The 23616-nt window shown below is 50.1% G+C and overlaps 1 protein-coding gene across 4 annotated transcripts in view; it reads left to right on the top strand.

Annotated features, from left to right (window-relative positions):
• Positions 1-23616, top strand: part of LOC115092041 (coiled-coil domain-containing protein 17-like) — a 430820-nt gene that overhangs the window by 319703 nt on the left and 87501 nt on the right. For all 4 annotated transcript variants that reach the window (XM_029602511.1, XM_029602533.1, XM_029602526.1 and 1 more), the window contains 2 exons: positions 112-324; positions 909-1131. In XM_029602511.1, the coding sequence (XP_029458371.1) occupies positions 112-324; positions 909-1131 (436 nt within the window). The remainder of the gene's footprint in view (positions 1-111; positions 325-908; positions 1132-23616) is intronic.

Below are 23616 nucleotides of genomic sequence, written 5' to 3' on the forward strand. Positions count from 1 at the left end.
CAGTTCTACAGATGTCTTCTGTACTGTCTCAAAAGATTGTGTAATATATCATTAAGAATCACATTGTACGTGTAAGGGTGTTACTGAAACATTTTTCTTTTGTCTTCACAGTTCAGGTTTTGTAGTGTTCTTTGATTTCCTATTGGGCCTGGACCCTTCCTACCGTGTATGCTGCTTAGTAGTGGGTCTCTATAACAATGGGCAGCAGATGGGAAGTCCTTTTTCCCTCCCACTTGCTTACTATGAGAGAAGTAGCAGCTCTACATTCCCTGAGAACAAGAGACAGAACATGGTCATTCTTGCTGCCAAGCAGGCTGTTACCCGGTATGTATTTTAAATTACAAAACCATCAAGATGATTCACATGAACTAATGCACTATGATTCAGGCACTTGTGAGGAGGAACATTAAAATGAAAATATTTTAAACTGAAAATTGTTATTGAGATTCATTGGAATTCATGCAGGATTGATAATACTGAAGAATAAAGATCTGCCCTGCCCAACCCCACCTCACCCATTTGTGATGTAATTCAGCCTTGCCCTAGGGATGCTGAATTTCCACAATCCTGAAGCTGTAAAAGCCCAAAGAAAGAAGAAGAAATCATGTTGGCACTCCAGGCTAAATATGATCAATAGTTTATTCCCAAGGAAAGCATTATTTGCGGAGATGAAATATTGGATCAGTTTGGTTGCACATGAAATCATTTTTAACATATATCTTGGATTGCCAGGTTCCTGGTTTGCTTAAAAGGGTAGAGCATCTTATGAAAAGGGCGTGGAGGTCACTGTTTATTTAGGATGTGATGTTTTACATATTTTAGAATATTGCTAAACAATGTACTACATAAAGGGGTTTCTTTTTCTCTGTGAAACTTTCTCAACTTATTTAATATCTCTTTTCTTTTAGAGTTAAACCTTCTTCAGGCATAGCTCTCGTTATAGAGTTGCAAGCTTCTGGAGGATATAATCCTTACGGGCAAGAAGTGAATCAGTTAGTGTCACGAGGCTGGATGAAAATAGATATTTTTGACTACCAGAATCGTGTCATTAGTGGACACTGGAAAATTCCAGTTCGAATTCTTCCTATGAAACCATCATTGACTACTGTGGAATTGAATGGTGTGCCTCAGGTACAAAGTTATAGGTTTTTCTTCTTTACTGATACTAGTTTGGCCCGATCTGATTGTCAGGGTCAGAACTGAATGTGTGCAGTAGGAACACTTACGCATTTAGGAGAGTCACTTATTATGAGAAAAAATGATTCAGAACTCTTCAGTGGTAGCATGCAAAGATTATTTATTCGAGAAACTGTGATAGAAAAACAATAAACATTATGTACACACTTTCATGGCTCTGTAGGGATTGTACTATTGTGACCAGTACAGTAGGCAGAGAGAAAGATGAAGTCACAACTCATTAGTACAGGTTACAATCCCTTACAATGCTACCCTTTCAGGTGACAACTGGAGAATGTTAATCCCTAGCTGTCTGACTGGAAGATAACATTTTGCTATTGGCCCTCCAACACCCCTTCTCAATGGCTGAACGGTTAACTTTCAAGATATGCTCTCTCTAGGATATCCCTACAGCAGTCTCTGGTGGAAACCCCACAGCTGTCCATTAGAGATGTGACTCGTGTGATCGATCGTCTTAACGATCGATTTCGGCTGGGGGGGGAGGGAATCTTATCGTCGCGGTTTTGTTTTTTAAAATATTGTGTAAATCGTAAATCGGGGGAGGGCGGGAAAATCGGCACACTAAAACATCCCTAAAACCTACCCCGACCCTTTAAAATAAATCCCCACCCTCCCGAACCCCCCCAAAATGCCTTAAATTACCTGGGGTCCAGAGGGAGGGTCCCGGTGTGATCTTTTACTCTTGGGCCTCCAGTGCGTTGTAGAAATGGCGCCGGCCATACGGCAAAACGATTCGAGTTTAGGAGGTCGTTCCCGGACCCCCGCTGGACTTTTGGCAAGACTTGTGGGGGTCAGGAGGCCCCCCCAAGCTGGCCAAAAGTCCCTGGGGGTCCAGCGGGGGTCCAGGAGCGATCTCCTACGCTCCTGATGTCGGGGGACAAAAACCGAAATGGCGCCGGCGCTACCTTTGCCCTGTCATATGACAGGGCAAAGGTAGCGCCGGCGCCATTTCTACAATGCACCGGAGGCCCGAGAGTAAAAGATCACACCGGGACCCCCCCACTGGACCCCAGGTAATTTAAGGCATTTTGGGGGGGGTTCGGGAGGGTGGAGGATTTATTTTAAAGGGTCGGGGTGGGTTTTAGGGTTGATTTAGTGTGCCGGTTTTCCCGCCCTCCCCCTTCCCCTTCCCCTCCCCCTTCCCCCGATTTACGATTTTTGATGATAAATCGGGGGAATTCCTATTAAATATCGCCTCTAACGATTTTTGACGATTTAAAATATATCAGACGATATTTTAAATTGTCAAAAAACGATTCACATCCCTACTGTCCATGCTGTGTCCGCATGGGGAGAATCTTTTATTTCTTATGCCACTTTCTTCCATTCCCTAGTGTCACATCTGGGTAGTCTTTTGAAGTTGGAAGGACTCTAATATTTCTTGGACTTGCATTCTGTTCGAGATTCTGAGAGCTGGTATACCCTTAGTTTTCCAGATAGACCTTCAATGCATAGGTTCTACTTTAGATCTTGCCCCTTCAGTGTCATTTGGACTGTTTGGATTTGTCTCCTTCATTTCATCTGGTTGTTCAACAGTCTTATCTGGGTTCCCGTCTGCAGCAACATCCACTTATTCTGCAGCTTTGCCTATATTTGCACTGATGGCGATACCCATTTGTTTCGTGGCTTCACCTTGACCTATGTTGGTGGTGATGCTTATGGAAATATCTGTTAGGGCTCATTGTAGTTGTCTAGTTTGGCGGGGGTACCTCGACAAAGTGCACACTCCTAGTTACTGTCACCTAATCTGTCCTAAATAGAAGGATTCTGTATCAGAAGAATATAAGATATGCCATACTGGGTCAGACCAAGGATCCATCAAGCCCAATATCCTGTTTCCAATAGTGGCCAATCCAAGTACCTGACAAGTATTCAAATGTTAAATAGATCCCATACTACTAATGCCAGCAACAAGCAGCAGTGGCTATTGCCTATTAATAAATAGCAATTTATGGACTTCTTCATCAGGAATTTATCCAAACCTTTTTTAAATCCAGCTACACTAACTGCCTTAACCACATCCTCTGGCAATAAATTCCAGACCTTAATTGTGCGTTGAGTGAAAAAGAATTGACTCTGATTTGGTTTAAATGTACTACTTGCTAACATTATGGAATGCCCCCTAGTCCTTGTATTACTCTGAAAGAGTAAACAACCGATTCACATTTACCCATTTTGTAGACCTCTATTATATCTTCCCTCAGTCTTCTCTTCTCCAAGCTGAACAGCCTTAGCCGCTTTAGCCTTTCATCATTTAGGTTGCCTTTTGCTGTACTTTCTCCTGTGCAACTATATCTTTTTTGAGATGCAGTGACCAGAATTGCACACAGAATCCAAGGTGCCGTCTCACTATGGAGCTATACAGAGGCATTACAACATCCATCCTTTTTACTCACCATTCCCTTCCTAATAATTCCTAATATTCTGTTTGGTTTTTTGACCACCACAGCACACTGAGCTGATGAATTCAATGTATTAACTACTATGATGCCCAGATCTTTTTCCTGGGAGGTAACTCCTAATATGGAACCTAACATTGTGTAACTACAGCATGGGTTATTTTTCCCCATATGCATCACTTTACACTTGTCCACATTATATTTCATCTGCCATATGGATGCCCAATCTTCCAGTCCTGCAAGGTCCTCCTGCATTTTACCACAATTTGCTTGTGATTTAACTACTCTGAACAATTTTATGTCATCTGAAAATTTGATCAATTCACTCATCGTACCCCTTTCCAGATCATTAATATATATTAAAAAGCACCAATCCAAATATAGATCCCTAGGACATTCCACTGTTTACCTTTTTCCACTGTGAAAACGGACCATTTAACGCTACTTTCGGTTTCCTGTCAGTTGGCTTGCTTGTGATTCATCAACTGCTTGCAGGGTCAAGTGTTCCAAGTGATGTCAGGCAATGGATGACAGTGACTTTCATCAATCACCAGGGAGGCACCAAGAGTCAAGAAATGTCACAGGAAACAGACCAGCTCATGGTATGGGTGGAAGTACATCTCCAGGAGATCTTTGCCTCACACATTGAGGGAAAAGACAATGTGATAGCCGATTTTCTCAGCAGACAGAGTCTGGATCCAGTACCGGCCGGCGGCCAAGAATCTCCAAGCTGATGCTCTCTCACGGACCTCCCTATCCGAGGAAGACCAAGAACCTCCACAGTACATCCTAGACCCCAGTAAGATTCGCCTGTCCGCCCTGACGGTCCTCTCCCAAGATAGGACCGTGGTTCCCCGACGAGATCGCCTAAAGACATTACGCTGGGCTCATGACTCCCTCACTGGAGGGCACGCAGGACGAGAGAGAACATTGGAACTCCTTAATCATTTTTACTGGTGGCCCAACATGCAACAGGATGTTCGCGTCTATGTAAGTTCTTACCCCACCTGTGCTCGTCAAAAGCCCAGTCCCGGACCTCCGTGCGGTCTTCTACAGCCTCTGCCAGTTCCCACAGAGCCCTGGACCCATCTCGCTACAGACTTTATGGTGGACTTGCCTCCATCTTGCTGTCAGACGGTTATCTGGGTCACTGTCATAGAAACATAGAAATGATGGCAGAAAAGACCGTTTCTCCAAGATGGTGCACCTTGTTCCATTGACTAAGTTACCCTCTGCATCCGAACTAGCTCTCCTCTTCGCCCAGCATATATTCCGGCTACTCGGTCTCCCGCAAGACATAGTTTCCGACCGTGGGCCACAGTTTGTCGCACGTTACTGGAGGGCTCTCTGTAAATGCTTCAAAGTGAAGCTCAGCTTTTCTACAGCTTTCCACCCGCAGAGTAATGGGCAGTCCGAAAGGATGAATCAGTCTCTGAAAACCTGCCTTCGAGCCTTCGCCAATGAGAAGCAAGACAACTGGTCAGAACTGCTACCCTGGGCCGAGTTTGCATATAACAATCAAGCTCATGCTGCCACCGGGCTCTCACCTTTCCAGCTAGTATACGGGAAACAGCTGAGACCTCCGCTTCCCATCGCTACTCCCAGTGCCTCTCCAGCCGCCCAGTTAACGGCTCGACAGCTACAGACCTTGTGGCAGAAGACCCAGAACAAACTGATCCGCTCAGCCTCTTCCGCCAAGCAGACGGCCGATCGCCACCGACGAACGGCTCCCACCTATCAGCCAGGAGACCAGGTTTGGCTCGGCACCAAAAACATTCGTCTCCGCCTCCCCTCACGAAGATTTGCACCCAAGTTCTGTGGGCCATTCCGGATCGCCGAGAGAGTGGGCTCGGTCTCATATCGGCTGAGGTTGCCGTCTTCTCTTCGAGTCCACAATGTTTTCCAAGTATCCCTGCTAAAGCCCGTAGTTCTCTCACTACCATCGAAGACCTCCGGATCCATCACCTACCACCATCGATGATGATCCTACTTCCCAGGTACGCGAGGTCCTGGATGTTCGATTCTACAACCGAAAGTGGGAATATCTTCTCGCATGGGAGGGTTGCGGCGACGAGGACAACACCTGGGAGCCCAGCCGTAACATCCTGGACAAATCCCTATTGCAACAGTTCCACCGTGACCACCCGGAAAAACCCGGTCCTCTCAAGAGGGGCCGTAAAGGGGGGGGGTACTGTTGCAGTCCCGACCGCTTCCCTTCTGTTAGGGCTCAGGTCCGCCTACCTCCGCTTCAGTGATCACCGCATTCCGCCCGCTCCGGACCCCGGGGGCTTCTCTCACTCCACATGGCAGCCGCCATTACGGGCCTGCTTCCCTTCTGTTATGCTCAGGCTTGTGGACCCTTGGGCCGACGTGAGGATGGAATACCTTGCGGAAGTCCCGTAGGCTCTCACGCCAGGTGGCGAGGCAGAACAAGAGGCGGGACCAGCTGACCCTTGGCACTGGAGGCTGCGGCGAATATGGAGGCGATGAAGGGACGAGAAGAGGCGCTGTGTCTTCACCACTGGTGGTCTGCGGTCCCCCCGGAAGGAGCCCATAGGGACCCGACCGCTGGGACTTAGGTGGACCTAGGGAGGTCAGAGCATCGGTGCAAAGGCCAACTGGAGCTTCGCCCTGGAAGCCCGCGGTCCCCCCAGGAGGAGCCCGTAGGGACCCGGGCCGCTGGGACTTAGGTGGGCCTTTGGTGACGGAGTCTTGGAGGAGTCCTAGGTCGAGTGCCAGAGGGTCGTCGCTCACCAGTCCGAAGTCGTGCACCAGAGAGTCGCCGCTTGCCAATCCGAAGTCAGGAACCAGAGAATCACCGTAAGCCAATCCGAAGTCAGGAACCAGGAAGACAGAGCAGAAGCCAAGCTCGAGGAACTCACTGAAGCAAGCAGACTGGACAAAGCTCACAGGAGACATTGCCAAGTCACTGGATGAGCAGAGGAAGCTGCCTTTTATACTTCCTCTGCCCTGGCTGATAGAGAACAGGTGAGGTCATTAAAGGGATGGGTCCCTTTAATTCTGTGGAGGGGGCATGGCCTAGTGCTGAAGCATGGTGGCGGCCATCTTGGATTTCCTCCGTGGAGGAGAGATGCCGCTGAGAGGAAGCAGGACGGCTTCCCCTGCAACGGGCAGCGGGGCCCTGGGTCGGAGCCCTCCCCCGGGGCTCCCATGGTGCTGTGAATCAGGTAGGGGGACGCGGTCGTGGGGCGCCACGGCCGCGAAACACAACACCTTCGGCCTCGCGCGCATGCGAGGACGTTCCTCTTGAGCGTCCAGCTCCCGGAAGCCCGGCCCCGCCCACGCTGCTGACGTCACGCCCAATTCCCGATATAACCAGCGTTCAGACTCTCTCTCAACGCCTTGCAACGAGGTTCACAACTTCTTAGTTGCTGCCAGTTGCATTCCTGTTGATCTCCACGTTGCCTGCTTCAGACTCCGGTTTGCTTCTGACTCCGCTTCAGCTCGCTGCCTGCCTCTGACTCCGGTTTGCTTCTGACTCCGCTTCAGCTCGCTGCCTGCCTCTGACTCCGGTTTGCTTCTGACTCCGCTTCAGCTTGCTGCCTGCCTCTGACTCCGGTTTGCTTCTGACTCCGCTTCAGCCTACAGCCTGCTTCAGACTCCGGTTTGCTTCTGACTCCGCTTCAGCCTACAGCCTGCTTCAGACTCCGGTTTGCTTCTGACTCCGCTTCACCCACTGCCTGCCTTTGTCTCCGGTTGCTACAGACTCTGCAGCTGCCCGCTCCCCTGCTTTCAGCCTGCCCTCGGTCCTGTGCAGCCGGTCCCCTGCCTTCCGGGTACCTTGGACTTCCTATTCACTCTGCTTACTCTGGTCCCAGCCTACGCCCACCTCAGCCTCTGGACATTCTGTAATCAGCTCCCAGTCCCGAGGACCCGGGACCCTATGGGCTCCTCCCGGGGGGTCCCTGGTTCCTGGGTGAACCCTTCCAGCTTGTGGCTCCGCCCTCCGGCCTACCCTGTCTCCCTAGGTAGGCCGGCCCAAGGGTCCACTATCTTCTCCAGCAGCATCAAACTGCAACAATTATAGCTGACAGTCATCTGGTACAGCTGTATGTACATATGTATGTACCCAGAAAATATGCAGAATATTTTGCTTTGAGCAATAGCTAGTATCTCTTACAGTCTTGGTGCGATCTGTGACCACCCTTAAAGCACATAGGCAGAGCACTCCAATGCCAAACAGCTTGCAGATAATTCCGTTTCCAACGTCACTCCATACATTTCTGTGGGTTAATGGTTGCAGGCCCTTGCTGATCCACATGCCTGTCATGACTTGTGAGGAGTCAGGAAGAGCTGCTGTCCTCTACACTGTGCCTCATGTGGTGTAAGTCCTTTTACAGTTAGTGGTGAGCAGGGCAGGTCTGCTCCTACACTCTCAATGATTTGCTCTGTGTATAGCATTAACGCTAGAGAAACTGTTGTCAACTGATAACTTCATGAGCCTACAAACTGCCTCCATAGTACATAGGACAAAGTGCTGAATGTATAGGCCTACTGCTCCCAGAGGTCTCATGCGGTTGGCATGATGGCTGCTGACCTTTCTGTGTTGGTCTCTTTCCAGACACGCATTTAGTACCACCTAAAGCCTTGAGGGGCCCATGTTAGTATCTCAGACAAAATAAGTGTTATGTATGCCTCTGAAAGATGTGTTTTATGTGGCCAGATATAAATAATCCGTACTGACAAAGGACTCAGAATACCTCATTAACAGTTATGGAAAAGCAGCCACAGACATCAATGTAGTTTGATCACAAACATTCCAGGAACATACACATTGCCATTGTGTAGGTACACGAAGTGCTGCAGGTAGTCCGTACTCAAAAGATAAGTGTATCAGTGTGCAACTCGGTGAATGAAGTGCTGTGTTACCCTTTTGTCAATCTCTGTGTCTGAGGGTGCTGTTGCACTTGGAGGTCCCTCCCTTACCATAGCAATCCATATCCCAGAGCGGGCAGCCTATGTGCATTCATTTTGCTCACAATGCTTATGAACAGCACTGATCGAGTGCTTCCATTCTTGAGAAGGAGCACCTTTGAGAGTTGACCATATGGGCTGCAGTATGCATGGCTTCAGGCCTTGTACTCTAAACTTTCTCCTAGTCTGCTCACTGTTTATACCTAGTGTTGTGAGAGGGGGTGGAGGTGTAAAACCGGAAAGAGGGACACATCAAATATGCAGTCTTATAAGTGTGCATATTAGTTGACATTTGCCTGTAATGCATACCCTCCACCCCCCACCACAGAGGCTTTTCCACCTAGTACTTGGAATGGGCCTAAAAGTCCAGTTATTTGGGGGTATGCAGTCTACCCAGGGCTTAAGCTGTCACTGAGACTTACCACTTTTGGGAGGGAGGAAGTGGGCGTTAAGAAGCTTTCCGCTGAATGTAGGTATGCTGGGATGGCAGGAATGTGCAGTGACAATGGCTTCGATGTTGGGCTGCTTCAGATGAATGGTTTGGATGAGAGTTTAGTGGCAGCATGTAGTGAGATACCCGATGCAGGGGGTTGTGTGTATGTGTGGGGTTGGTTTCCTTGGCGGGTGCCCGAGGCCTGGTGGCTGTCCTATTTGATAGTCTCTTTTTCCAGTCACTGGTCTTCTTAGCCTCCTCTCTGTTGCTCAAATCATGCACAGTAGACATAGAGGCTGCCCCCCCCCAGGCTGCTTCATTTGTCACTCTGTATACGCTGGCAGGGTAGGGCTATCTTCTTTCTGCCATATAATAGGTCAAAAACTTTCCTGTGCATACATAGAGGTGGTATGCCCATATCTGCTGTAGAATCTAGGGACAGGTTTTGCTTAGCACTTTCAGCACTTCACTTGTACACTAAACAACCTTTCATTTCGACACCACTGTGTACTTGGTGACTGTTGGAAGAGAGTTTCAGCTGCTGTGTGACAACTAGGGAAGAGGAATGAGGGAGTAGTGCCTTGTCAAGAATATCCACAGGCGAAGAGCTGATGGCCTAGAGGGCTGCTGCTGCTGTATGGGAGCAGGCAAATTTCCACAGACTGACTGTTATCCCTGTAGTGGGCTGCCTTCAGGATCTGGATACTATCTGTAAGGTCATCCTTACCTTACATGTATTATACATATTTGGTTTAGTGTGAAAGGTACAAATAATTGGGTACAGATAGCCTTTGAGTCATGGCACTAGTGAGGGGGCCGAAGATCAAGTCATGTGTGATGGTAACTAACTTCTATTTAACACCACACAAGCTCTACAACTACACAATATACTGTGTTGGGCAGCTAGCTACTGTCCATCTCACATACAGGCCCATGTAAGCAGGAGTTAGCTAAGAGTAGGCAGTGTGAAGAAGGCAACTAGCTGCAATTCTGCAGGTCCCCAGTAATAAATTTCTTCTATAGTTCATGCTGTCTTCCTTAGGAGCATACACTGAGCGTTCAGTTGTATGGCCTAGCCCATATGGTCTTGCCTACTAGATAAGTGGCTAGTTGGAATGTGCAAGGGCATTCTAGTATGCAAGGTCATAAGGAGGGCCAACCTGGTACCTAGTGGACCGTTAACACAAAAACCACACAATGAAAAGAGCCAACCAGAAAGTGTATTTTTCAAACCAGTGACCATTTTATTAGCGAAAACATGTAGTCCAATGTTTGAAATAAAGTCAAAATCTTAGGTAATCACATTCTGCAAGGACAAGATAGCAAATAGCACAAAATATTGTACATTACATAAACTGCACATTCTGTATAGACCTGTACATTGTTTGAAATGGCATCATTACATATAAAGGCTTAGCATCTTATCCTTTTGTTATAATCATGATTACAACAAAAAACATAAAACATGGAAGTGGCACTTCCAAATAGCTACAGTACAGCTCTAATGTTGGAAATGATAGCAGCCCTGCTATGTGATGGCTAGGAAAAGGCTCTTGACAGTCCAGGTTGAAAGAGTGCATTTAGGGGACAGGCTAAGCACAAAGGCTGCAGAGTTCAAGTGAAAGCCCCAGACAGTCCATGTTGAAAGAGTACACTCAAGGGGACAGCCTAAGAGCCAAGACAGCAGAGTTCAAGTGAAGGCTCCAGATAGTCCATGTTGAAAGAGTGTACTCAAGAGGACAGCCTAAGGGCCAAGGCAATAGAGTTCAGTATGGAGGCAGGAGGCCCAGGAGAAGACACAGCAGCTTGGAGGAAGCAGCAGCATGATGAGCTGAGATGAGAAGAGACACCAGCATCCAGAGCAGGAGATGAGACATGATGAGAAGAGGCAGCAGCTGAACCGTGCCTAGAGGCCGCATCAAGGAGGATGGAATACAGGCAAAGCATCAAGGAGGGCTTTAGACTTAGGCTGCTGGACTATAATGGCTGATACTAGACCATTTCTTTTGCATGCTAGCACAGGAACTCTGTAGTGAGGATGGGCCCAGCAAGCTTCTTCCATCTAACCGGCACAGATACTCTGTAGTGAGGATGGGCACAGCAGACTTCTAACTAGCTGGCACAGGTAATCTGTAGTGAGGTCGGGCACTGCAGGCTTCTTCTATCTAGCCTGCATAGGTACTCTGTAGTGAGGACATGCGCAGCAAGCTTCTTCCATCTAGCCGGCACAGGTACTCTATAGAGGGGCCCACCCAGGATTGTTGGTTCAACTCTTATTTGGCATTCAATGGCACCATCTTTAGTCTTTTATGGCCCTTTGCCATGTCATGGCTTGCCACTTTGAAAGGGCATGTCTTTTGGGGGCCTACCCCTCAGGCGTCTGTCAGCCCAGGAACTGCTGTAGAGTGTGGACGCCGGTGATGCTGGGGAAGACTTGGATGGCTGCTCAGGCATCCTTTGCAGGATCTGCGTCAACACATTTGTCATGTTATTGACAGCCGTAACATTCTGTGTGTTTGCAGCAGTCTGATCTCACAGGATCTGTTTCTGCCTGTTGACAGCCCTCCTGAGCATACTAGCTCTGCCCATATGTGTCAGAGGTGTACCTCATGCCTCCTTTACAGCTGCTTGTGCATGGACTCCTCTGTTTGTGGTAGGGATGTTGTTGGTGCTGGTGCCAGGCCTGGTGCCAGTGCTGTGATGGTGATGTGGAGTGCAGGACTTTGGGCCTCCAAATGTGGCATGACGGGGCTTCGGAGATGCTCCTGCTGTGGCATGGTGCTTCAGGCTGGTGCTGTGGTGTGCTGCCTCAAGGTTGTGAGGAATCTATTGGCTCCCACTGAAGGCTAGATTCATTCATAAAGTCAGGGAGGTTAAGGGACACATTGAGAGAGCTGTGTGAACCCAGGAGCTGCAGCATCTGCAATGCCTCCTGAGCCTGTCGCTGCTGCTTCTCCTTTTCCTCCTTGCTCACTGGGTCTGGGCATCCATCAGAAAGGCCCTGTGCAAAAGGGCTGCTGCGCTGCTGGTCCCTGGAGCTTGCTGGCTGATCCCTGGAACTTCCTGGTTGGGACTGGCAGCTTTGTTGGTGAGAGCAATGGAAACAAAACATGACATAAGTACATTTGGCATCAGAGGTGCACTTTGCTTCTTAAGCATTGTGAGCATCTTATGCCAAATGATGTGTACACTAGGGATGTGAATCATTTTTCTGATGGATGAAAATATTGTACGATATTTTCTCATCCATCAGGAATCGAGGGGTCCCTGAAAGCGATAGGAAAACCCCACAAAATTTTCGTGGGGTTCTCTTATTGTTTTGGGGGGGGCGGGAAGAAAGGGCACACAAAAACAACCCCCAAACCCACCCCGACCCTTTAAATCTCATTATATAGAATCCCCCACCCTCCCGACCCCCCCCAAAACTTTTCTAAAGTAACTAGTGGTCCAGCAGGGGTCCCGGGAGCGATCTCCTGCTCTCGGGCCGTCAGCTGCCACTAATCAAAATGGGGCTATCTGCCATTGGCCAGCCCCTGTGTCATTTTTAAAGATGGCGCAGGCCGTCCATTGCTCCTACCATGTGACAGGGGCCGGCCAATGGCACCGATAGCCCCTGTCACATGGTAAGGGCAAAGGGCCATCGGCGCCATTTTGTTTATTGGCAGCTAATGGCCCGAGAGCGGGAGATCACTCCCGGGACCTCCGCTGGACTACCAGGTACTTTAGAAAAGTTTTGGGAGAGTCGGGAGGGTGGGGGATTCTATATAATGAGATTTAAAGGGTCGGGGTGGGTTGGGGTTTTTTTTTCAGCTCCAGACAGCCGAAAAAAAAAGCATTTGAAACCGTGAACGAAGATTTCCCGCGGTTTTACTACGAACCTGATACCAGAAACGAGTCCGGTACCGATTCACATCTCTAGTGTACACCCATTGCAGCTTGACCATTTACAGATGAGGCTTGCATGGTGTCCAGCCTCTCAGCCATGCCCTCGAAGACATCCAGTCCTGGCCTTTGCATGAGGCGCTCCTCCATGGGGGTGAGAATGAGTGGACAAGGGACTCCGCCTCCAGTCCGCTGTATTTGTTTATTTCTGGCTGTCACCTTAGCTTTGAACTGCGCCTTGATGTCCCAGTACCTGTGAGCCACCTGCTCCCCACTTCATTGGACTCCGCTGCGCTTGGACTATGTTGCACCAGATCTGGCCCTTGAATGCCTTGGAGGTCTTGACCTTCAAGTTGCCAAACAGCATGATACAATGCTCCAGATCCCCTGCAATGACCATCTCATTTTCCTGCACACTGAACTTGATAGTCCTGAGACAAGGGTATCCTGCTGCCTACCTGCAAGAAAGGGATGCCACTTCCGCTTGCAGAGAAATGTCCTCACTTTCCTCACTATCCCTTCTACTCCCCTCTCCTCTCTCTTCCTCCCTCCCTCCTGCCCCTGCCCTGCCAACTCCCTTCCTCTCTGTCTTCTCTCTCTATGCCTAGCCTGCCATCCTCCTCCCTCTGTCATCGCCTGTCTACCCCCTTCCCCCTCCAGCCTCCTCCTATCCCTTCCCTCCTGCCTATGTCTACTCCTGTCCCTGTCCATACTCCTCCACCTAGCACTCCTGCCCTTGTCCTCCCAGCTCCTCTCCTTCCTCCTCTCCTCTCTTCCCACGCTTCTCACGGTCCATCCTCCTCACTCCTCCTCACCACAAACAGTACTCCTCCACCAACACCATTCCTCCACTCCTCATACCTCCACTCTGTCACCACCACTCTTCCACACTAAAAGACAGTCAGACAAACTGGACTAACAAACACTCACTCCAACAAAGAAGACAAAAGACCAAGGTAAAGGGAAACAGATGGCAACAGGTAACAGGCGACAATGCACTCAGGTAACTGAATCAGAAAAAGCTCCTACTCCCACTAAATCACTCACCGACTATCCTCTCCTCTCTCTCCCATGCCTGACACACCCTAAAAGAGGCAGCTGCAGGAAGCCGAGTTATATAAACTAAAAAAATAACTCACCACGCACTAATTTATGCTAGCCACATAAAATGACATGGCACGCACTGACGAAACTTGCTGTGCTCTGACGCAATGCACCATGCTTTATTTACCTATGTGATGCAGGAGCCTACAAATTATCCTAACCACGCCGTTTTTTATTGCGGGCACTATTTTTGCTATATTTATAGCTTTTTGATGAATCTAGGTCTTAGTGCCACAAACAACATTTGAAGACAGGAGGGGAATGGGCTCAAGCAGCAGCTCATTGGCAAAAAGGGAGGACAAAATAAAATAGGACGCTCACATTCCATTAGATAAGGGACACCTGAGTTGGTTGTAGGTGTTATCTTATTAATTTTGTTTATTTGAAAGCAAGCTGCTAATCAGACCACGATTATGATTGGCTGGGGGATTAAATATGGTTTGGAAATCAAATGAAGCTGTGTGTCAAATCATTAAAAGGGGGGGGGGGTGTCTGGGAGATAAATGGAAATTAGTAGGGATGGAAAGGTGCATTAATCCCATGTCCCTACCACCCAATATGGCACAGCTGGAGGACGGACAAAAGATTTTTCTTAGTACAATGTTTCCTTGCTGGTGAGTGCTGATCAGATTTACTATAGGAATCATATAATTTTCTTTATTTAATTTATATTCCACTTTCTGGCACTTCAAAGCAGATTACATTCAGATATTGTAGGTATTTTCCCTATCCCCAGAGAGTTTACAATCTAAGGGTTTGATTTACTAAGCATTTTCCCATAGATATTAAAGCTTGACATATGGATGTAGAAATAGACAACCAAATATTTTGCTATGTCACAGTAGTTGATTCTATACACCGATTCCAACTTTTTATAAAATCTGCTATAACACTGTTTTCCTGTCTTCCATCCTGTGTTCATGTTACTCCTTTGCTCAGAGGTTTGCATTAATGACCTGCTAAATATCATTCCAATTTGAAACTTCTGGGGATCCATATTCAAAGGGTTTGTCCAGCTAAGTTTGGAGGTTAGCCAGCCAAACAGTGGATTTTGAAAAGCCTGCTGATTTCATAGCTTCTACTTATCTGGCTAAGTAGTTTTCTCCTAGGAGAAGCAGGATGGTAGTCGTCACACATGGGTGACATCATCAGATGGAGCACCAATGCAGAAAACGTATGTCAAATTTTTTAGAACTTTGACTAGGCACACTGAGCATGCCCAGCATGCCCTATACCACATGTCCACCTTGCGGTGTGAGTGAGCTCATTTTAGCTGTTTTCTGGCCTTGTGGAAAACTGTTTTTCTCCCAATTTTCATGAGTTTTCCTCATTGTTCATCGCCGGGTCTCTCTTCGTACCCTCCCATAGTATCTCCTAGTCAGAGTTTTTGGTGATTGAGGTAAGTTTCCTTTCACAGTCCATTCCCCCATGGCAGCAGTGCATCTGTGCCCACTGGCTAATGCCACCCCACCGCCAATCATCTTTTTGTTAGTGCCCTTTTGTTTCATCTAACAGACCAACGAGAGATATCCACAAAGGCACTCTGAAATTTCCCCCGACTAAAGCTACATGCCTCACTACGACCAAAGACAGAGCTTTTTCAATAGCAGGCCCATCTATCTGGAATAACATCCCAGCAAATCTCAGATTGGAACCCTGCCTCTTAACCTTCAGAAAAAGACTAAAGACGTGGCTCTTTCACCAAGCCTTCCCAGATCCATCGGATAATCACTAGTTTGAGCCACACTTCTTACAAGGTCTTTTGAACAATGGACACTGAACAATGGACACTGAACACCTGAACAATGGACACTGGCACCTCCAGGTTAAAGCATATGCTCTAACCCGTTAATTTATTCGTATCACGTTATATTTATTCTACCTGCCTTTATCTTCCTTCCAGCTTGTCTTTAAGCCTCCAAGTTTTTCCATTCCTTGTTGATTATAACTTTGACTTATTCCTTTTCCTTTGTTATATATTATTAACCAGAATTGTTACCTTAGTTTTTCCCTTGTTAAAATGTAAATCGATCCGATATGGTTATCTACTATGAAGGTCGGTATAAAAAACTGTTAAATAAATAAATAAATAAATCTGTCATGGCCACTTCTGGTTTTCGGCAATGCCCCTGGTGCCTGAGGAACATGTCCATTATGGATCCACATGAGACATATGTCCTCTGCCTACGGGCATCGCATGACATCCGGGGTTGCTGCTTATGCGCCCAGATAACCCCGAAGGGACATTGGCTTTGACTCAACAAGATGGAGCAGCTCCTTGGGTCAAAGAAGTTGATCCATCGGCATTGACATCGAAGGATCAAGGAGCTGTACCAATGGACACTGAGCCATCGACATTGGTGGGACCGCGCCAGAGACCAACCACCATCGATCTCCTCCAGGCCCAGGACATTGGGTTCCTCATCATCAGCCTTGGCACTGGGAAAGAACTGGGCCAAGCATTGGGGAAAGCCAAAGAAGCATCAGTGCCAGTCCTCGTCGATGCACGGTGCTGGACAGGGGATGCAATGGATTTTGCCATTGCCCCCGAAGTGACCCCGCAGTGAGAAGTGCCAATCCTTTATTGGTGATGGGGGTCCGTGACAATCTCCACCAGTCCTGATGCCAGTCACTGATCCACCTCAAGGGTCTGAAGATCTGTCTACCCCTTGTTCCTCCCAGATTGTCTTGGCATCGGCAAAGTTCAAGGAGGAGCTGAAGCACCAAGTCCAGCAAGCGGTGGACCAGGCACTGCAGGGATTTTGTCCTGTAACACTGACGGCACCAGACCTAGTATCGCCCATCTTTGTACTAGGGATGTGAATCGTGTGATCGATCATCTTAACGATCGATTTTGGCTGATGGGGGAGGGAAATCTGATCGTCACGGTTTTTTTTGTTAAAAAATCGTAAATCGGGGGAGGGCGGGAAAACCGGCACACCAAAACAACCCTAAAACCCACCCCTACCCTTTAAAACAAATCCCCCACCCTCCCAAACCCTCCCAAAATGTTTTAAATTACCTGGGGTCCAGAGGGGGGGGTCCCGGCGCGATCTCCCGCTCTCAGGCCACGGCTGCGTTAATAGAAATGGCGCCGGTGGCCCTTTGCCCTTACCATATGACAGGGCAAAGGTTGAGCTGGCGCCATTTTGGTTCCTGTCGCCCGACGTCACAAGTGCAGGAGATGGCTCCCGGACAGCCGCTGGACCCCCAGGGACATTTGGCCAGCTTGGGGGGCCTCCTGACCCCCACAAGACTTGCCAAAAGTCCAGCGGGGGTCCGGGAGCCACCTCCTGCACTCGGGCCGTATTGCCAATATTCAAAATGGCGCCGGCGCTACCTTTGCCCTCACTATGTCCATATGACAGGAGGTGGCTCCCGGACCCCCGCTGGACTTTTGGCAAGTCTTGTGGGGGTCAGGAGGCCCCCCCCCAAGCTGGCCAAAAGTCCCTGGGGGTCCAGCGGGGGTCCGGGAGCAATCTCCTGCACTCGTGACGTCAGGTGACAGGAACCAAAATGGCGCCGGCGCTACCTTTGCCCTGTCATATGGTAAGGGCAAAGGGCCACCGGCGCCATTTCTATTAACGCAGCCATGGCCCGAGAGCGGGAGATCGCGCCGGGACCCCCCCCCCCCCCCCCCACTGGACCCCAGGTAATTTAAAATATTTTTGGGGGGGGTTCGGGAGGGTGGGGGATTTGTTTTAATGGGTCGGGGTGGGTTTTAGGGTTGTTTTGGTGTGCCGGTTTTCCCGCCCTCCCCCGATTTATGATTTTTTGACGATAAATCGGGGGAATTGCTATTGTATTGTGGCTCTAACGATTTTTGACGATTTAAAATGTATCTGACGATTGCTTTAAATTGTCAAAAAACGATTCACATCCCTACTTTGTACCAAAGAATGAAGAAGCTGAATGTGCTCATCGGTGCATTACCGACCCAGCTTGCATCGGTTCCTGGAACAGCATCGGTGCCTGGCAGAGAACCAAGGCTTTCCCCTACTGATATGGTGGTAGTCACTGGTTCCTCCAAGGAGGAAGCTCCACAGAGGCCAGTGGAGACACTGAGGCCTACCAGCCCCCATCCAGTTCTACCAGTGCCTGCACCTCTGGACATAAACCGATCACCTAGGAACTCATTCCCTGTCACCTACAGTGAGGATGAGGAACCCTATGACTCCTGGGAGGAATACATTTCAGAGTCCTCCTCCAAAGGCTCCAAGAGCTTTTCTTCAGACCCTTCTCCTCCAGAAGAGCTAAGAAGTTTCTGCCTGAGGACTTGACCTTCGCAAGTTTTGTGAGGATGATGGAGGAGGCCATCCCTTTTCTGTTATTGACAGAGAAAGATGCCAAGCACAAAATGCTTGAGATCCTTCAGTTTGTGGAGCCTTCTAAGGAGATTGTGTTGGTTCCAGTACACGAGATCCTTAAGGAGTTGCTGCTGAAGATATGGGAATACCCCTCACAGTGCCTCCCATTAATAAGACAGACGGGGTTTACCTCATCCAGAAGAGTGCTGGATTTGATAATCCTCAGCTGCCACACCAGTTGGTGGTGGTCAAAACCACCCTCAAGCGGGCCAAGTGCTCTTGGACTCATTCCTTGGCTGCCCCAGGGAAGGACCATAGAGCAATGGACCCTCTTGGGAGGAAGGTATTTCATGGCACCATGCTAATTGCTTGCATTGTTTCCTACCAGCTTTACATGAGCCATACTCGCGGGACAGGTGCAGGAGGTGTCTGACAGCTGCCTCAACAACAGCAGGACACCCTCAAATCGTTGGTGCATAAGGGCCTGGAATGTGGAAAACACAAGGTCTGTGTGACCTACGATGTTTTCGAGATAGCATCAAGAATCTCTGCAGTGAGAATCAGTACCCACAGAATGGCATGGCTGCGGGCCTCAGATCTCCGACCCGAGGTACAGTAATGACTCGCTGACATGCCGTGTACTAGAGAGAATATCTTCGGAGATAGGGTGAGGGATGCTGTGGCCCAACTTTGGGACCACCATGAAATCCTCCAACAACTCTCCACCAGTACTCTGAATCCATCCTTCTCATTTAGGAGCCTGATGAGACCAGGGCTAAGGAAGTCTTTCCTTTGCCAAAGGAAGTATTATCATCTGTCTCCTCGCTCATGTCAAGGCTCCCATGGCCGTCCCAGGCATCAGAGAGCCCCCAAGCCCCAACTCGCTTCTTAGTCAACTCCATGGACGGGGTTTTGTGTGGGCCACAGGGAGTATAAGCCAGTTGCCCATACCTGGAATGGACCCTCCGCTCAAGGGCAGGCTGCAGTTCTTTGCAAATCAGTGGCCCAGTGTAACCTCAGACCAGCGGGTTCTCTCTGTTGTCTTCCAAGGGTACCAATTGAATCTATTGAGTGTCCTACCAAATTGCCCTCTGTGTGCATATTGGAGGCTGGTAGTGAGTCAGGAGGTACTACTAGCGAAGTACTCCCTCTTAACGGCCTTAGCAGTCGAGCCCATACCACCAGGGCAAAGAGAGCAGGGATTCTTCTCCAGGTACTTCCTGATTCCAAAGAGAACAGGAGGAATCCGTCCCATCCTAGACCTAAAGGCCTTGAACAAGTTTCTAAGAAAAGGAAAGGTCAAGAAGGTTTCCCTGGGCACCTTGATCCCCTTTTTCAAAAAGCAGACTGGCTATGCTCCCTCGACCTAAAGGATACATACACTCATATCGATATCTTCCCCAGTCACAGGAAGTATCTCTGGTTTGTGGTGGGAAATCAGCACTTCCAGTACCGGGTATTGGCATTTGGACTCGCGTCTTCCCCATGGGTCTTCATAAAATGCCTGGCTATGGTGGTGATGCACCTCCGCAGACTGGGAGTGCATATGTGCCCATATCTGGAAGATTGGCTGGTCAAGAGCACATCTCAGGCAGGGCCATCAGATCCATGCCCTTCACCATTCAGGTGCTGGAGTCACTAGAGTTCATTCTCAACTACCCAAAATCCCATCTCAGCCCCATTACCTCAATTGGACTTCATAGGAGCCCTGCTAGACACGGCTCAGGCCAAGACTTTTCTGCCTCACCAGAGGGGCATCATCTTAGCAACCATTGCAGCAGAGAATCAACAGAGCCAGCAGGTGCCAGCCTGAAAAATGTTAAGGCTGTTGGGCCATATGGCCGCAACCGTCCATGTCACTCCCTTGGCACCTTTTACACATGCACAGAGCCCAATAGACCCTGAGGACATAGTGGATACAGGTCACTCAGAACCACCAGGATTGTGTTTGAGTCACCCCGTCTCGCTGAAACTCATTGTCCTGATGGCAGGTACTTTCCAATCTGGAACAGGGGATCTTGTTTCAGAGTCTCACTACTCAAATTGTACTAACCATGGATGCATCTACCCTGGGGTGGGGAGCTCATGTAGATGGGTTTGGTACACAGGGTCTCTGGTCTGCTCAGTAATGCTTTTGTCAAATCATCTTCCTGGAGCTTTAGGTGATCAGATATGCACTATGAGTTTTCAGGGATCAGCTGTCCAACATAGTTGTCCTGATCCAGACAGACAACCAGGTAGCCATGTGGTATGTCAACAAGCAGGGAGGCATGGGATCATACTTTCTGTGTCACGAAGCGGTCCAGGTATGGTCGTGGGCCATATCCCACAGGATGGTGCTCAGGGCAATATACCTGGCTGGGACGGAGAACATGGTAGTGGACAGGCTGAGTCAAGCCTTCAGACCCCATGAGTGGTTCCTGGACGAGGGGGTAGTGAATTGGATATTCTACCTCTAGGGGATCCCGGACTTAGATCTGTTTACGTCCCTCTGCAACAGGAAAGTGCCTCGGTTCTGCTCCCTCTACAGGTCAGACAGCAAACCAGCCTTAGATGCCCTTCCCCGTTATTGGGGCAAGGGTGTACTGTATGCATATCCTCCAATTCCCTTAGTGGTGAAGACTCTCTTGAAGCCTCACGAGACAGAGAGACTATGATTCTCATAGCCCCTCACTGGCCGAGAGAAGTCTTGTTTCTACTCCTATGGGAGTTGTCCATCCAGAGACCTATCGGTCTGGGACTTCCCCAGATCTCATCACGCAAGACCAAGGCAGGCTGTAGCATCCCAATCTCCAAGCTCTGTCACTCACAGCCTGGATGTTGAGAGGTTAATTCTGCAGCCACTTGATCTTTCAGAGGATGTGTCTCAAGTCCTGATAGCTTCTAGAAAGCCTTCCACTAGAAAGTCCAATGGATTGGAGGAGGTTTTCTGTGTGGTGTAAGCAGATGGCCCTACATGTTGCGATTCTGGGTCGGCCCCAGAATCGCTACTCACTCCTTCGGGGCTCCGCGTTGGGCCCGCGTTCCCCGGACCTCCGGGGACCTCGGCCGCCGCGGGCTCGGCATCCCTCTACCTCGCCCGGGCCTGCAGTCCCTCCTGTCGTGTCCTCTTCGCTGCGACGCAGCAGCCGGCGTCCCTCAGCGGCTGGCCCCGCCCCCTAGACGCACGCGTGCGTCTTAGGCCAGGATTTAAAGGGGCCAGCGCGGGAAAAGCTAGGGGACGCCTCCGGATGACATCAGACTCTGCAGAGTATTTAAACCCTGCAGCTTGACCAAGATATCGCCTTGCAACGAGGTTCCCAGGTTTACCCTGTCTCCAGTTGCTGCGTTCCTGCACCCTTCTGATTTCCTGTGGTTCCTGATCCTGGACTGGCTTACGGTGATTCTCGGCTCCTGACTCTGGACTGGCTTTCGACGATTCTTGGCTTCTGACCCCGGTGCGGCTACGGTGATTCCTCTGGCTCTTGACCCCGGACTGGCTTACGACGACTCCCTGGTTTCGGACCCCGGTTTGGCTTACGGCGATCCTTTGGCCTCTGATCCCAGACTGGCAAGCGACGATTCTCTGGTACACGTCTCTGGACTGGTGAGCAACGACCTTGGACTCCGTCTGACTCAGCCCCCGCGGGCTCTCCTAAGTCCCAGTGGCCGGGTCCCTACGGGCTCCTCCTGGGGGGACGCCGGCTTCCAGGGTGAATCTCCTAAGTCCCAGCGGCCGAACTCCTACGAGCTCCTCTCGGGGGAGGGTCGGCTTCCAGGGCGAAGATCTTCTCACCATTGTACCAGCTCCACCGTTTCATCCTTCCTTGCCTCGGCCCTTGGTCACATAGGGCTTCCCAGGATCGTCCTCCAGCCACCCACGACTCTGTCCTTGCCGCCTTCCGATCGGGACATCCGCTGTCACCTCGCTCAGCGGCTCACCCTCTGGTTCCGATCGGTCCAAGGGTCCACGAATCCAACAGATTGCAAGGCCATGGACCCGGCGGACCTTGCCGGCCTCAAGGCTATTCCCGGCATAGCCCAGAAACTGCAGCAACAACAGTCCTGCCTCGATACTTTGATGTCGACCGTGCAACGCCTGGCGGATCGTGTGGAAGGGGCCTCCGCTGCTCGGCCCTCCGCATCCTCGTCTCAGGCCAACGTGGGTTCCCCTGCCCCGGTACAGATGCCACCCCCGCCAAGATACTCTGGTGATCCGAAGGCGTGTCGGGGATTCCTCAACCAATGCTACATCCGTTTCGACCTTCTGCCTGCACAGTTCTCTACAGACCGGGTCAAGACGACCTACATTATTTCTCTCCTGGACGGGAGACCTCTGGCTTGGACTTCTTCCCTTTGGGAGCGCCAAGACTCCCGACTGAATAACCTCGTGCAGTTCATCAAGGCCTTCCGGAGGATTTTCGACGAACCGTCTCGTACCTCTACAGCTGCCTCGGAACTCCTCCAGCTGAGACAAGGTAATCGCCCCCTAGAGGAATACGCGATGGAGTTCCAGACCCTTGCCACAAAATTGGCATGGGGAGAGGACAGCCTGCATGGGATATTCCTGGAGGGTCTTTCCCCATGGCTCCAGGACGAACTTGCGGCTCGGGAACTTCCGGATGACCTCCAAGAGCTTGTGGAACTGGCTGGATGAGTGGACCGACGCATCCAGCGTCGCTTCCGGGAACGAAGGCCCGCCCAAGGGCCGGCCGCTCGTCGAACCACGCCACCTCGGGTCCAAGCTTCGCCTCCTACGGCAGCTGCCCTTCCGCCTGAAGAACCCATGCAATTGGGCCGAGGCCCTCTCTCGGCCAAAGAACGAAGACGTCGACGCTCGCAGGGGTTATGTCTCTATTGCGGTGGTAAAGGACACTTTCTGGCTCGCTGCACGGAGCGCCCGGGAAATGCCAGAACCTAGAATCTAGTGGGGGGTTGATTCTAGGCAGTATCTCTCCGAACTCCCCATGCACCGTTCCGGCGAAACTCGGTCTTTCAGGAGGAGGGTTCGACACCCTGGCACTGCTCGACTCCGGGTCCGGGGGAAATTTTATCCTCCGTGATTTAGTGCAACAACTGCAGCTTGAGGTCCTACCTCAGGAACCACCGCTGCGGGTATCATCCATCCAAGGGGTTCCTCTTCCAGGTTCCATCACTACTCGGACGAGTCCTCTCCAGCTTCAGGTCGGGCTTCTTCATAAGGAAGAGATCTCTTTCCTCATCCTCGAGAGGTCCATTCACCCGCTCATCCTCGGACTGCCCTGGCTAAGGAAACACTCGCCAGTGATAGACTGGCACTCGCTTCAGATCACGTCTTGGGGACCAGCCTGCTCCCACAGCTGTCTCCCTGCTCGTCCGCTTCAGACGTTTCCACTTCTGG

Source organism: Rhinatrema bivittatum, chromosome 1 (assembly GCF_901001135.1).
Source record: "Rhinatrema bivittatum chromosome 1, aRhiBiv1.1, whole genome shotgun sequence".
NCBI lineage: Eukaryota > Metazoa > Chordata > Amphibia > Gymnophiona > Rhinatrematidae > Rhinatrema > Rhinatrema bivittatum.